Source organism: Cimex lectularius, unplaced genomic scaffold (assembly GCF_000648675.2).
Source record: "Cimex lectularius strain Harlan isolate CLEC.00 unplaced genomic scaffold, Clec_2.1 scaffold100, whole genome shotgun sequence".
Lineage (NCBI taxonomy): Eukaryota > Metazoa > Arthropoda > Insecta > Hemiptera > Cimicidae > Cimex > Cimex lectularius.
In genome coordinates, this window is record NW_019392663.1 from 649,941 (window position 1) to 663,399 (window position 13,459).

The 13,459-nt window shown below is 33.9% G+C and overlaps 2 protein-coding genes across 2 annotated transcripts; one reads left to right on the forward strand and one right to left on the reverse strand.

The window, feature by feature from the left end:
- Positions 1 to 182: 182 nt before the first annotated feature.
- LOC106663633 (josephin-like protein) lies at positions 183 to 4,013 on the forward strand. Its single transcript, XM_014388611.2, has 4 exons — positions 183 to 628; positions 1,934 to 2,151; positions 2,406 to 2,586; positions 2,840 to 4,013. Exons 1-4 carry the CDS (start codon positions 590 to 592, stop codon positions 2,972 to 2,974), a joined length of 573 nt encoding a protein of 190 aa, XP_014244097.1. The 5' UTR covers positions 183 to 589; the 3' UTR covers positions 2,975 to 4,013.
- Positions 4,014 to 4,162: 149 nt separating this feature from the next.
- Positions 4,163 to 12,966, reverse strand: LOC106663632 (apolipoprotein D-like). Its single transcript, XM_014388610.2, has 4 exons — positions 12,812 to 12,966; positions 5,267 to 5,397; positions 5,006 to 5,208; positions 4,163 to 4,939 (listed from the first exon to the last, which is right to left on the reverse strand). The coding sequence occupies exons 1-4, from the start codon at positions 12,929 to 12,931 to the stop codon at positions 4,812 to 4,814; spliced, it is 582 nt and encodes a 193-aa protein (XP_014244096.1). The 5' UTR covers positions 12,932 to 12,966; the 3' UTR covers positions 4,163 to 4,811.
- Positions 12,967 to 13,459: the final 493 nt, after the last annotated feature.

A 13,459-nucleotide genomic window follows, 5' to 3' on the forward strand; every position in this document is an offset into this window, starting at 1 on the left:
TTTCATAAATACGTCGTCTTAATAATTTAATATATTTTTAAAACATCGCCGATCTGCTCCCAAGGAAGCGTACAAAGAATCTTACTTATAATTACAATACTTGATTACATGTAGCTTAGGCTGAGGGAAGGGGCAAAATAAAAATATGCATACTTGATGACATAATAAGAATGTTGTGTATACAGATGAACATTGTACGTCTTTGTGTTTTATTCTAGTTAGCCGACGACAACTTAGGTTGGCTGTTCACTGTCGATAGAAAGTTTGAAACGGTTGGTTGGGAGATAGCCGATGTCCGATAGGCAACACTGTCCGTTATCGTTGCAGAGTCCTCTGAAAGACTAGGTTATGTTTTGATTATCCAGTTCACGTCCGTTATAAACTCTGCCAAACTTGTGTCACGTCTCCTCCGGAGATTCTATTTTTCCAATCGGCTTTTTCTCTATATTTAAATTGCCGTGTCGACGTCGGCGTTGCCGTTTTCCCGTCCCGAGGTCGAAACATGCAAGCGAGCATCGCTGGCCGATGAGTTGGAAGAGGCACTCCGTTTGCCGTTGCACCGTCCCGTGATGCTGCCGAATTCGCTGCTATGAATGCGACTCAAAATGGCATTTACCACGAGAAACAGGTTTGTAGACAAAGGAATTTCCTCGGTCTGCTCCTTGAGTAAAAATGACAATCGAACAATCACTATCTTCTAACGACTCTGATTTTCATGTTAAACTGGCAAAGAATCATTTGCTGTGTCTGTCTCTACTCGCGGGTTGTTTTATGTTCATACCTTTTAAGTAACATAGCCTGCCTGGGTGTTTTAGAGTTGATGATGGGTTTTGGTCTTTGGTCTGCAAGACTTGTTGAACCGGTACAGGGTCACTTACCCTCTCCATTCGTGGGTTGTTTTTATGTACATACTTTTAAGTAACATAGCTTGACTGGCTGTTGAGTTGATAAAGCGGGGAACACCCAATGCACGGGGGTTCCTGACGCAAATCCAATGTCCAATTTTTCTTAAATTGTATTACCCCTGTGCACATCTGCCTGTTGCCACACAACACTACCCTCTACTCGACAGTACGGGATGCAACCAAGTTCCCCACTGTCCAGATTTTCGTTGAGTACAGTTGAAGACAAAAGAACCAGACACTCATATTTTTATTTCAAACTATTTGTATTTTTGTCATTATATTAATTATAACATGCTTTTTTTAATAAAAACCAAATCAAATGAGATCAAAAATTCATGGGTTTTTATAAAAATTATTTAATTTTAATGGTTTGGCAGAAAATTTATCAAAACACCAGTACACCATTTATTAATAGAATGAATTTATCTAACCATTTATTATATGACTGTGCTCTTAAAACAGTTTATTACATGGTTTTGCTCATAAAATTTAACTATCCATGTATTACATGGTTTTTTGATAATAATGCATTAAGAAAAGAGGCGTTGTGATTGTGATACTGATTTGAGATACACGCTTGTGACTGTACGTGGCATGCGCTTAACGTCGGATAGATGTGCACTCCCTACCAAAACGAGACAAGGCGTTGGGTAGCATGGGGTATGTGTGTTCTCCGCTTTATGGGTTTTGGTCACTTGCGGGTGGAGGCGACCCTGTAGTGACCCAGTGCCAGTTATGTATTACGCAGGGTGGGTGACCAAGACCCGAGGTCTACCTGCCTGGGTAGACTCGTATCCCATCAGTGTGCCAGTTAAACATGAGCTCACTGTCTCGCAGGCCAATTCATCATCATTTGAAAGCATTTTTACTATGATTTTGCACGTGCTTCCACTTTTTTTGAATTAAATTAAACTAATAAATTCATTCATTTAGTAGAATGAATACACAAAGCCGCATTAACAATTTCATCATCTTTATCATTTTTCTTAATGTAAATGTAAATGATTATGATGTTTTGTTGGCACCAGGTTAAAGAATTGTGCGCCCTCCATGCACTCAACAACTTGTTCCAGTCGAGAGACGCATTCAGCAAGGCAGACTTGGATGAAATATGCCAGTCACTCTCGCCGCACGTCTGGATAAATCCGCACAAGTCCCTACTCGGCCTGGGAAATTATGATGTCAATGTAATTATGGCAGCTCTACAGCGCAAGGGCTGCGAAGCCATTTGGTTTGACAAAAGAAAGTAAGTTAGTCTTTTTTTCATATTGTTAAATCAATATCATTTAATCTAATAGTGTTCGTACATAATTTTGATTTATGAATATTTTACTACTATTTCTTATTCAAATACATACTGATAAACATTGCAAAGTTTTGTTGGGTTGAATTTTGTTGCTGTTTAACATTCATTGAATATGATAAAATATTTGTAATGTGTATATCAATATATCCAACCAAAGTATGTTAATTTTAGTCAATTTTTCTTTTTTTGTGCAGATCCCCCGAGAGCCTTCAACTCTCACAGATTTGTGGCTTCATCTTAAACGTCCCAAGCGACTACAGGCTTGGCTTTGTCTTACTACCTTTAAAAAAACGCCACTGGATTGCCATCAGAAGAATCTCAGGCGTGTATTACAACCTCGATTCCAAACTTGACGCTCCTCATATGATTGGACAGGTAAAATAGAAAATGTTTGTTTGTAATTCATATATAAATCTGTTTATATGTGACATATTTTCACTTGCTTCCTTTTAAATTAAAAGATTTATATAATGATGGGTAATTTGTTTATATCGATTGCGTTACTGGGAAAAGCATTTTTTCCCCTATCCTTGAGCACATGCCGCAGTGTATAATTTACCTGATGCTGCTTTTAATTATTTAATTGTTTCCACAGTGTGTAATTTTCTTTTCCACCTATGTATCACAGGAAAAGGATCTCATGGACTACCTCCAGGATCAGCTGGACTGCAAAGAGAAAGAACTCTTCGTCATCGTTACACATGAGGTGGAGAAAGGCCACCAGTGGGAGCAGGATGCTGCCAAAACAGCCATTAAAAGATAGTCAACAAAGCAATACAGATTAATATTTAATTTAAATTAGTTGTTAAGAACAGTGGGACCTGAATATGTTGAGTATTGTATATTCTATAATATAACGTTGACCCTTTGTATATTCCTGTTTGAAAGCTGTGTTCATAAATGTTGGATAATCGATTATAAGTGAGCAAAAACGCTTTTTGTATGTCAGGTGAATGCGAATTCTAGTTCAGTAAGACAGATTACAAATAACCTCTGTATAACATGGTCACTATGATTTTGTTTTGTAAATAAACAGAATGGATTAATTACTTACTATTATATTTTGTAACTAAGAGTAGTGTAAATATCTTTCATTAAAAAAATTCAAATATAGTAGATAAAATGTTTTTTGTTTCATCACCGCATTCATATTGACAAGAAATCTAAAATAGATTTTATGTATTATACTGAAAAATTTATTTTATAGGTTTATTTTTTGAGATTGATTTTCCTCATCATTTTTAAGTCCAAATGCAGGTGTCACATATTGTCAACATGTAAAATTCACAAATATATTTGTTGTAATGAAAAGTCGTCGTAAAATTCATAAATACAACACAATATATATGAATATAAGATAATCAACATTTAAATATTATATAGAAATATATTATTTATTTTATTTTTATATTATTATTTTATTTAAAAAGATTGTTATAATACAACACTAACATGGAAATGTCACATTGATCATGATTGTCACAAAAAACGAGTTATAGCGAGAATAGTTATTAGATGCAGAATCCATGCTTGTTACGGGGGTTATTTGTATGTCTTTTCAATATTAAAAGAATAAGTTGAAAATATTGTGAAAAAAATTGGCCTGCGCATTTTTTTACTTTTTACAAAAATAAAAAGGCCTTGAGTAGTTTCAACTAGCCTATATGTTTTTGTTAAATATTTATAGAAACCTCGCCCTTCAAAAGACTATTGTATCGACCAAAATACAAACTTTTTATATTCCTTCTTGAAACTGCAAAATGTCAAAGAGCTTCCCTTGTATATAAAACAATGAAAAACAATTACAACAGTTGAGACGACAAATGAGATGTTATGACTTAAATAACGTAACATAATTAACATTTATTTTCTACAGTAAAAGGCGTTTGTTTCTAAAGTTTTATTTTGTTTAACTACTTCTAAAATGTTAATAGTTTACTTTTTGATGTTGATTCTTTTATAATGTTAATTCTTTCTTATTACATATTCATTGGATGTAAAACCTTTGATGTTTTGTGTTTTGTTTTGTTTTTTCAATAGCCTGTAAATGTACAAATTGTTTTATTTATATGAGTATGTGTGTTTTAAAACGCAAATATATGATTTGTTATAAGTTTAATGTTATATAATTGTTTTATAATGTTTTGTTTGGTCGGTAATTGTGTAAATTTTTGTTTGATAAATCAAACCACAGATACTTATACCTATTGCAATAATATACAACAAAAATTCTTAAAAATTGCGTCTCTTTTCTAGATATTCAAATGTAGTAACTCCAACCTTTTACATATAAAAATGAAAAATAAAAAAAAGGATAATGAAACTAAAACTTTTTTTAAAACAAATAATTATTATTACTAACGATCTAAATATTTATCAGTTACTTATGTACAAAGGGAAGTATTTAAAATTGGTATTTTGTAATTTAATAAATTTTCTTTGGATGAAAATATCCTGAAATTGATTAAACATTCATTGCCTAAATCTATTGAACATGAATGTCCATTTTGCTCATGTTAAACACAAGAAAAGTGATTTTTGGCAAAGTTTCCAACTTTCAGATTTTCAGAACAATGCATGTATATAAAAATAATTATTTCCTAACAGTCTTTGTTATTGGTTAGAAGCAGCCGGTCCCTGTTTATTTTGTTTTTGTCCAACGTCGAGTACACGACCGTCCTGGCTTCCACTGAAATATCAGACCCTCTGCCGAGTACCCAGATAAAATCTATAAAAAATTACAGGTTTCAATAAAAAATAAATCATGTCAAATTAGTAGACAAATATTGCTCACCTGCATGTACAAATCTGAGGTCAGTACACGAGTAAATGAGTGCAAAGTCTGTGTAGTCCGTGTCTAAGACGATGTACTTTCCACTACCTGGTGCCATCCTGGCAATTAAGGACGGGAGAGTACTGGCAAGGACCATGTTGAGCTCCCCTGGTGTCTTAGTCGCATCTTTGACAAAGTAGGAGGACACACTGCTCGTCCCCCTCCTGAGAAACACATTTTATTATTAAAAAATTTAACAATTTCAATCTGCCTTTGTCCTACCATGGCACACGATAATTGACATCTGCCTTCAGGGTGCTGTTCTCATACAGTGTGAAGTTGACCTTTGTGCACGATAGTGAAGATTCGAAAAGGTAGAATGATCGCTCAATCTCAACCCAGTTGCCTACAAACTGAAAAAATAAATAAAAATAGTGAAGAAGAGAACAAAGTAAGAAAGAATAAAAATTAAGAAAGAACATACTATTAGTACAGGAGGAAATCTTACATACTATTAGTATGTTTTTCTTCATGTGTATGCAAGCATGTATTGTTATGTATAATATCAATTAGCCTGTCCTTTTGAAAAGTGGAAACTCTTTGCTAACTAACGACTCACGGTACCTTGAACTTCAGCATCACCCAAAAATAAATGTTACACATGGTTGTGATACAATGGTAAATGCAATCGGCCAGACCTCAAGTTGGAACACTCTGATCATACAGCAATTATTTAATTGCTCCCTTCACTTAATACGTGTAATTCTTTTGACTGTGGAAGGAAATCCCTTGTTAATCGGAATGGAACAGTAATTTTCACAATGTCGATTTAATTTCTTAGGTTGTGCTACATCTTTTCAGCTCTAAAACTTTTAAAAATGAATAGCAAAGCAAATATTTTAACTCCAGTAATTATGCTAATTTCAATATCGTATTATAAATATAATTAAAAACTTACTGGCATTTGTTTGTTATGTATATGAACTTCAAGAAAATAAAAATATTATCCAATAGATTCTCAGTTTCAAACTCGTCTGATCAAAACAGCGTAAATTGCGCGTGTATCTATTAGAAACTATTTATTTATTTATTTATTTGTATGGGTAAGTATACCCTGTTACAAGTTCTATTAGAGTTTAAACTATAAATAAGTAATAATAAATATTATATTGAAACATAAATAATAATAATAATAAATTAATTAAGGTTTTAGTCGAGATGAAAATTGTTAATTGTAATATTTAATTGGTCAAGCGGACCACGAAATTAGTGAAAATAATAATAATAATATACATAGAAGAATAATTGAAAATATGGACATATTCAGCATAACAAATGCACATAAAATATTGCAATTGTGTCACAATACACATGTGTGTAAAAATATAAATAAAGTGAGAAGGAATGATAAAGCATTTAATTAAACAACAGAATAAATAAACAAATATAAAGGAAATGAAAAGGAATGATAAAAATTTAATTAAACACAAAAATATATAAACAAATGTAAAGGAAATTGGAAGGAATGATAATAATGTGATTAAACAACAAAAATATATAAGGAATGATAAAAATTGAATTATTTATTAACAACTAATAATTATTTAACTGACATATATAAACCAATATAAGGAATGATAAAAATGTAATCATTTATTAACAATTAATAATTATTTAACAGAAATATATAAACAAATATAAAGGAAGTGGGAAGGAATGATAACAATTTAATTAAGCAACAGAAATATATAAGCAAATCAAATGCAATTGCCATGATCTATATTTTAAAAAAATGTTTAAATTGACTTAAGGAAAGGTAAAATGTGGTACAATGTAAAGGAAGTTTATTACTCGTTTCTATGAGTCTAGAAATTGGACTAAATTTTAAATAATTTATTACATTTATATTATAATTAGATTGTGAAAATATTTTTTTGTCTGGTGTTACATTATGGAATAGGAAAATTTAGCAAATTGATTAATTGTGGACAGCCGATCATATTATTTAAGTGTCTTTTTAGAGAGTCGTCAGCTTGCTTTCTCACACTTTGTGGTCAATTAACTGTTTTCATAAATACAGGCTAAAACATCATAGCCTAAAATCTGCTTCTTTTTAGTCTCCAGATTGCTTTCTTAGCTATGATATTATTTAAGAGATTGTAAGAAAATATCTGGTCATTATTTTGTCATATTACGGCAGTTCTGCGGATTAAATTAGTTCATATGGTACAAAATAAATAAGTAATTCGTCATTAATAAATTATCGCTCTTAATAGAAGCTATCAGTGTAAGTCTTGTAATGTAATGTAATGTCGGGAGAGGACTATTTTTGTTTTGAAGATTTTGAAATTTAGTTCGGTATTTTATATACGAGCCGTAGCCATTTTTTTGGCCCTCCAGCGAGGAAATGATTTATTAATAAATTTAAATTCGCCGCGGGTCACATCTCCATCTCCATTTATTTTTTTTAGCGGGCAGTTACCATCCAAACGTGTACAGAATGCAGAAAAGTGACTCACACTCACACTTTCTCGATTTGTACATAAAATTCTTAGTTTTAAATTTTTCATTATTTTATCAAGGCTAAACTTGGTCATCCTTAGGATATTTGGTAAAAATCGGGTAGGGGTTTGTCGGGGCGCACGCCGTTGGTTTTAACGTGAAACATTTTTGTTAGCGAGTCGTTTTTAGAGTTTTGGATTGAAATGAAAACGAGACATTGAGTGTGTACCAAATTCTACTTTAACATAAAGCAGACACTGAATTGAACATGATATTTATTCCGAATAACATTCGACGATTATTAATCCTTTTGTCCAGTTAGCTGAATATGGCAGGATTGATTAAGACATATGTACATAAATAGCTTGACTTCTTCGGCCGACACTGTTATGTATATGTCGGCACCGAGGATAAACAACGTAAGATCTCAGACTTTCATGCCCATCAGGCGTTTGTCGCCGACGTTGTTTTCTGCAAACGGACTTGCCGCAGAGCCTGTTGGCATCGACGATTTTTCTGCAGCTCGTGAAGCTTTGTAGGTTTTTGTAGATTGCAGAACCACGGTTTGGTCAAGGTGGACAGACGATCTCCATGATATTCAAGCGCGGTGTTACTGTTTACTTTTGCTTAAGGGACACAAGCACTTCTCGCAGTCCACCGGCAATTCCAGATTTTGTAATTTCAATAAATTGCTGACAGGTCTCGAGAATCACCCACCTTGGTTGTGGGCAGTGCGGGGTCAGACCCCGGTTTTATCCTTCCGAGGTTGGGTGCTGTCTAGCTAGGCCAATTCAGAACACAACGCATGCAGTTCCTAAATCCGTTAACACTCTCACTCACCTTACATACACTCTTATCCGTACATGCCATCCAATCGGTCAGGGTAGTGGCACACTCGATACTCTTGTGCAATGTTCGAAAGCGAAAAAAGCGAGTTGATGAAATTCTTGGTGACGACCGGTGGTGTGTAGCCTCATAAAAAGAGTGATTTGGTGTCAAATGATAAATTGCTCGGATTTGAGAACTTCTTATCGGCGATAGACTTTGATAAACTATACTTACAAATCTTACCCTTTTAATTAATTGTTATTGATTTATAAAACCTTAGTTTCCATTACTATACTTACAGATTTTAAAGTTTTGTTAAAAGTATGAACCACGAAAATATTTAATTTATTTAAGAAAATTAAAGTGTCAAAATGTTCGTTTATAATCATGTAGTCTTTTTTTCTCTTCTTTTTGTTTGTATTTTTTGTATGATTGTAATATTATTTAATATTTATTAATGCATGTAATAGTTTTGTGGAGCATGCTTAATAAATAAATAAATAGTTTAAAAAAATTCCATTATCCCTCACATGTATTATATAATTAACCGAATTGAGGGTCAATGGGGTACTCAGTATTCCGCAATCAGCTCTCTCACACTGCACATTCACTCCAATAAATACATTCATTCTCAAAACACGCAAAGGACCAAAACTATCATTACTATACGCAATAAACACTCAGTTAGGGTAGAGGAGTACTTGATATTCCTTCATCACCTTTACACTTATTATTTAACTAATTGAGGGTCGAGTCACTCAATTCCACCAGGCCCTCTCAAACTTCACGTTCGCATTAATCAACACATTCACTCTCAGTACACGCTAGGGACACAAAACTGCCATTACTATATACAAAAACAACCCTGTTTCCTCCATGAATGGAACGGGGGACACAGATACTCGCTGCCGTGCCCACGGATAATTTTCATATCGTGTGGCATACCTACACGCTCTCTACATAGAGCCAAGGACCTTCAATTAGGTGGGACACATCGAGCAACCTTTCTCTACTTCTCGGACAAATATGCACACACTTCTTACATGTGATAACACGAAAAATGTTAGATCTTGGTTATGAGGTTCTGTTCACCCTCCCTATCCTCCAAAGCTCTCGCCTACCGATTACCATTTTTTTCAAACACCTAGATAACGTTTTACAACATCAAAAAATTATTGATCAAAAGTCGTTAGAAAATGCGTTTACAGAATTTGTTAATAATAAAGACTCAAAATACTATTCAGAAGGTATAGAAAAGTTGCCATCACGTTGGGAGAAATGTATTGAGAGTGATGGAGGGTGTTGTAATTAATAAAAAAATGTTTAAAATCATTTATTTAATTGTTTTTATTTTATAACAAAAAGTATGCATTATTTTCCGGACAACACAATACCTACATGGCTTGGGATCCAATAGATCCACAGGTTGGCTAAATTGGCAATAGATTCCCAGATTTTCTGGGTGGTTGGATTTTTTGAATAAGGATCTTGAATTAATTGTAGGGCGCTAAACAGTCATAAGAATTATGAAATTGTTTTCTAAACCATTCAAAAAACTTCATTGCATAATTAAATAATTAAAACTTTGCTTAATTGATACTTAATTGGTAAGTTTAAAAAAAAACTTAGTACCGTAATTTTTCTACAAAACACTGGTTAAAAATAGCATAATGTGACAAGGTATGTCTAATGAAAAATCTAAATCCAAAATTTATAATGAAAGTAAAAATAGAAAAAGAAAGTTTCAAGAAACTCGGAAGAAAGGCGGTGTCACTTACTGAATCAAAAGTAATTTATTTAGTTTATTTGTTGAAAACGGTCATGTCAAAACAATATTGCCATACTTAGGACAATTTCAATTTCTTGCGTGGTATTCAACCTGGAAGATTTTGGTTCTGCTCCTCTCGCTTGTTCGTTAGATGAATGTGATTGTGAATAAACGCAAATTAACGGTACATAACAAATCATGGTCAAAAATCAAAATGATCCGGAGTGTTGTTCAAAATCATCAAACACTATATAGATCAAAATCGTACGAATTTAGAGAAAGCGACGGCATTTCAAAACATCCTCCTCTGCAACATGCAGATCTCGGAATGGAACGTATCGAGGATTTCCTCCCTGCGCAACGGATCTGAAATTGTGCCGCATTCAAAAACAGTTCAGTTCACATTATCAACATAGTAAAAAAGTCATTTCGTAATTATGTTGAATTTTAATTAGGCTAATTTTCTGTTCAACTTTACATTTCATCTACTGTGTGCGAAGAATATTTATTCATGACAAGCAGATTTTAAATTCTAAACTCATTTTAGTCGAATTGTCTAATTTTGGCGTGACATCTTGAACAATTCAACCATGTTTTGGGAATTTCATTATTCTTCAAATTTCAATGTCAACTATATGTAATTTGTATTAAATATAAAAAAAAAAAAAAAAAAAAAAAAAAAACTCGCGTCCACAAATTATTCTTAATTAACTGACTTCACAAACATAGACAACTATCCCTGAATTGACCCTTGCCTTGCCACCCAATCAATTGACTATTACATGCTTCAAACGCGATATTGGTCGTAATGACCGTAATGACGGGGTTTTGTCAACGGTTATCGCTTTTGAAGTTAATTAAGAGCAATAATTTGTGGACACTTGTATCGTTTAGTTATTGAAAATTTGTTTAATTTGGCGTAAACTTCTTGTACCTGATTCTGTTATCATGTATATGTTTATTTACTTATGTATCTGAATGTAAAGTATAAATGTGTGGCGTTTAGTGACCGTTAGTCAACGATTATTTGGAGATGTGTGGACGTAGTTTTTAGAAAAACATTTTCTTTATCGTGCCAACGTTTCGATCTTTATTGAGATCATCTTCAGGGCTCAATAAAGATCGAAACGTTCGCACGATAAAGAAAATGTTTTTCTAAAACCTACGTCACACCAGACCGCATCTCACGATCTACAAAGTAAAGTTTAAAATTAAAACCAAACCATATTAAGTTGCCTTTTATATCATGCGAAATAACTTAAAGCATCACACTAGGAGAAATGATTTTTTGGCAGGATTTTTTCTATATTTCTGTTGAAAACATAGTTAAAATACGTCGCTAAACTTTTTTATATGTAACATTTAATTTTTCAATTATTATCATTATTAGTCATTTGTCGATTCAATCCGGTTTAAGTTCATTAACAAATATATTCAAATGATCAGTTTAGTCAAATCTTGCAACATAATTTGAAAAGTAAACCTGTGGTGTCGGTGTCAGTAACGGTTTAGACGTTGACACGGCGACTCATCACTGTAAGGTAAAGGTCCCAGGTTCGAATCCAGCAGCCCGATTGTACCCTACTATATTCGGAAAAAAAGGATATCTTAAGGTGTGGTAATTTGCGAAGTAACCGTCTGTGGCGATCCACCACATTTTTTGATGAATACAAATAGATTCGTAGTTCATATTGGTACGGCATTTTGTCCAGGCATTTTCCTCCTCTTCTTGCACAAACTGGCGATCACTAAAGCCGCTCCACTCTTAACCAAAATCGTATAATTTACATCGGCGGTTTGCTGTTTTCCCATGAACCATCGGAAGTTGGTGATAAATATTTGCAAAGCACGATTCGTAAATATTTCCGCACCTTTACAGAAAACTGTTTACAACTGGTACCACTATATGTCTGCCTTTGTCTCTCTTTTTGATGTCTGCATAACGATTTAAATTACTTATAATTTTCAATGATACTTAAAAAAAGGAAATAATCGACAAAAGGACCTTTTTGTGCGATCATTCATTGATTCAAATAAAAATGATGGTAAAAGACCAGCGTAAGAAATGAAGAGCTTCAAGCCGGTTAGAAATTCGAACGAGAATAGGCAAGCCGATTATAAACAAAATGAAACGTCTGAAAGTCTTTATAAATTGCTACTCCTCTTCCTTTTTTAGTAGACTGGCTTTTCTTCGATTTATAGATTCGGACAAATAAATAGCGCTATTTGTTTGTCCGAACCTATCAATCGAAGTCTTTATAATTTGATTTTTTATTAATACATTTGATCACGTTTGGAAAGCATATTGACTTACATGGCGAGCCTTTATGACAATTGTTCGTTTTTAAGAACGTCTTCACGTCTTCATCTCGTACAACAACGAAGCTGATTTCTAAAAGGTGATCATTAATCATGAGGCGATTATTGGGTGCTAAGCGCTCTGTCATTGTGCCCAAACAAAAAAATATCATTATTTATTTGAAATTGAGAAATGTGGGTATGACTGAAGAGGCGTGACCTATTTTTTGAAAATGTGTAGGACGCCACTTTAAGTCTGTTACGTTAGCTCGGTCTTGTTTGATTTGTGTGAAATCACCTGGGTACCGTTCGAAACCCGATTAGCTAAATGTACAACGGTAAATATGTTAATAAACCGCCTAAAATGCTTGTCTGATCTTTTTAAAATTAAGTTTTAAACAATTTTAATTAGCGGAAATGTGAGCGGATACCTTTTCGACATCGAAATTTTCCTTGGGCTCTACTGTAGGACACCTGCCGAAGGCCGGCCTCTGGGCTGCAGAGGTTGCGACGAGCAGGAAAAAAACAACGAGTTGCACTGAAGAGATCATTGGGACCGAACCGGCTATCACTGCGGTGTTGCAGCGCAACTTTCACAATTTATACCGGCCCCCACCAGTGGCAGCCCCCTTTTCTGCCAAGTCTGCACTTAGCTTAAAGCTTTTCACCCGGTGGCCGGGCCTACAAGGATAAGTTCGTGTCGGGGGACGCGGTCCTGGTACATCGTGAGACGAGACAGTACGGTTGGTAGATGGATGGATGAGGCTTCCCCGCAAAGACTGGTTTCTTAAGATCATAAATCATGGACAAATGTTAACCGTCTCTCCATCGAGTTGACGACTCGAGCAGTTGATGAAGTGTATATTCTTCCTCTCTAGCTTCAATTAAAAGAGAATATGTAATGCTTTTCACTTTTAGTTGTCAAATGATTTTAAACAGTATTTGTCAAATTATTGTTATTTCACCCAAAACCTAAATTAATTGGTTATAAAAAAAGGGAATCGAGCTTGACTAGCTCTCATTTTTTAGTTTGCTATTTTTATTAATGAAAACATGGTTTTACACACTAACATTTTTAT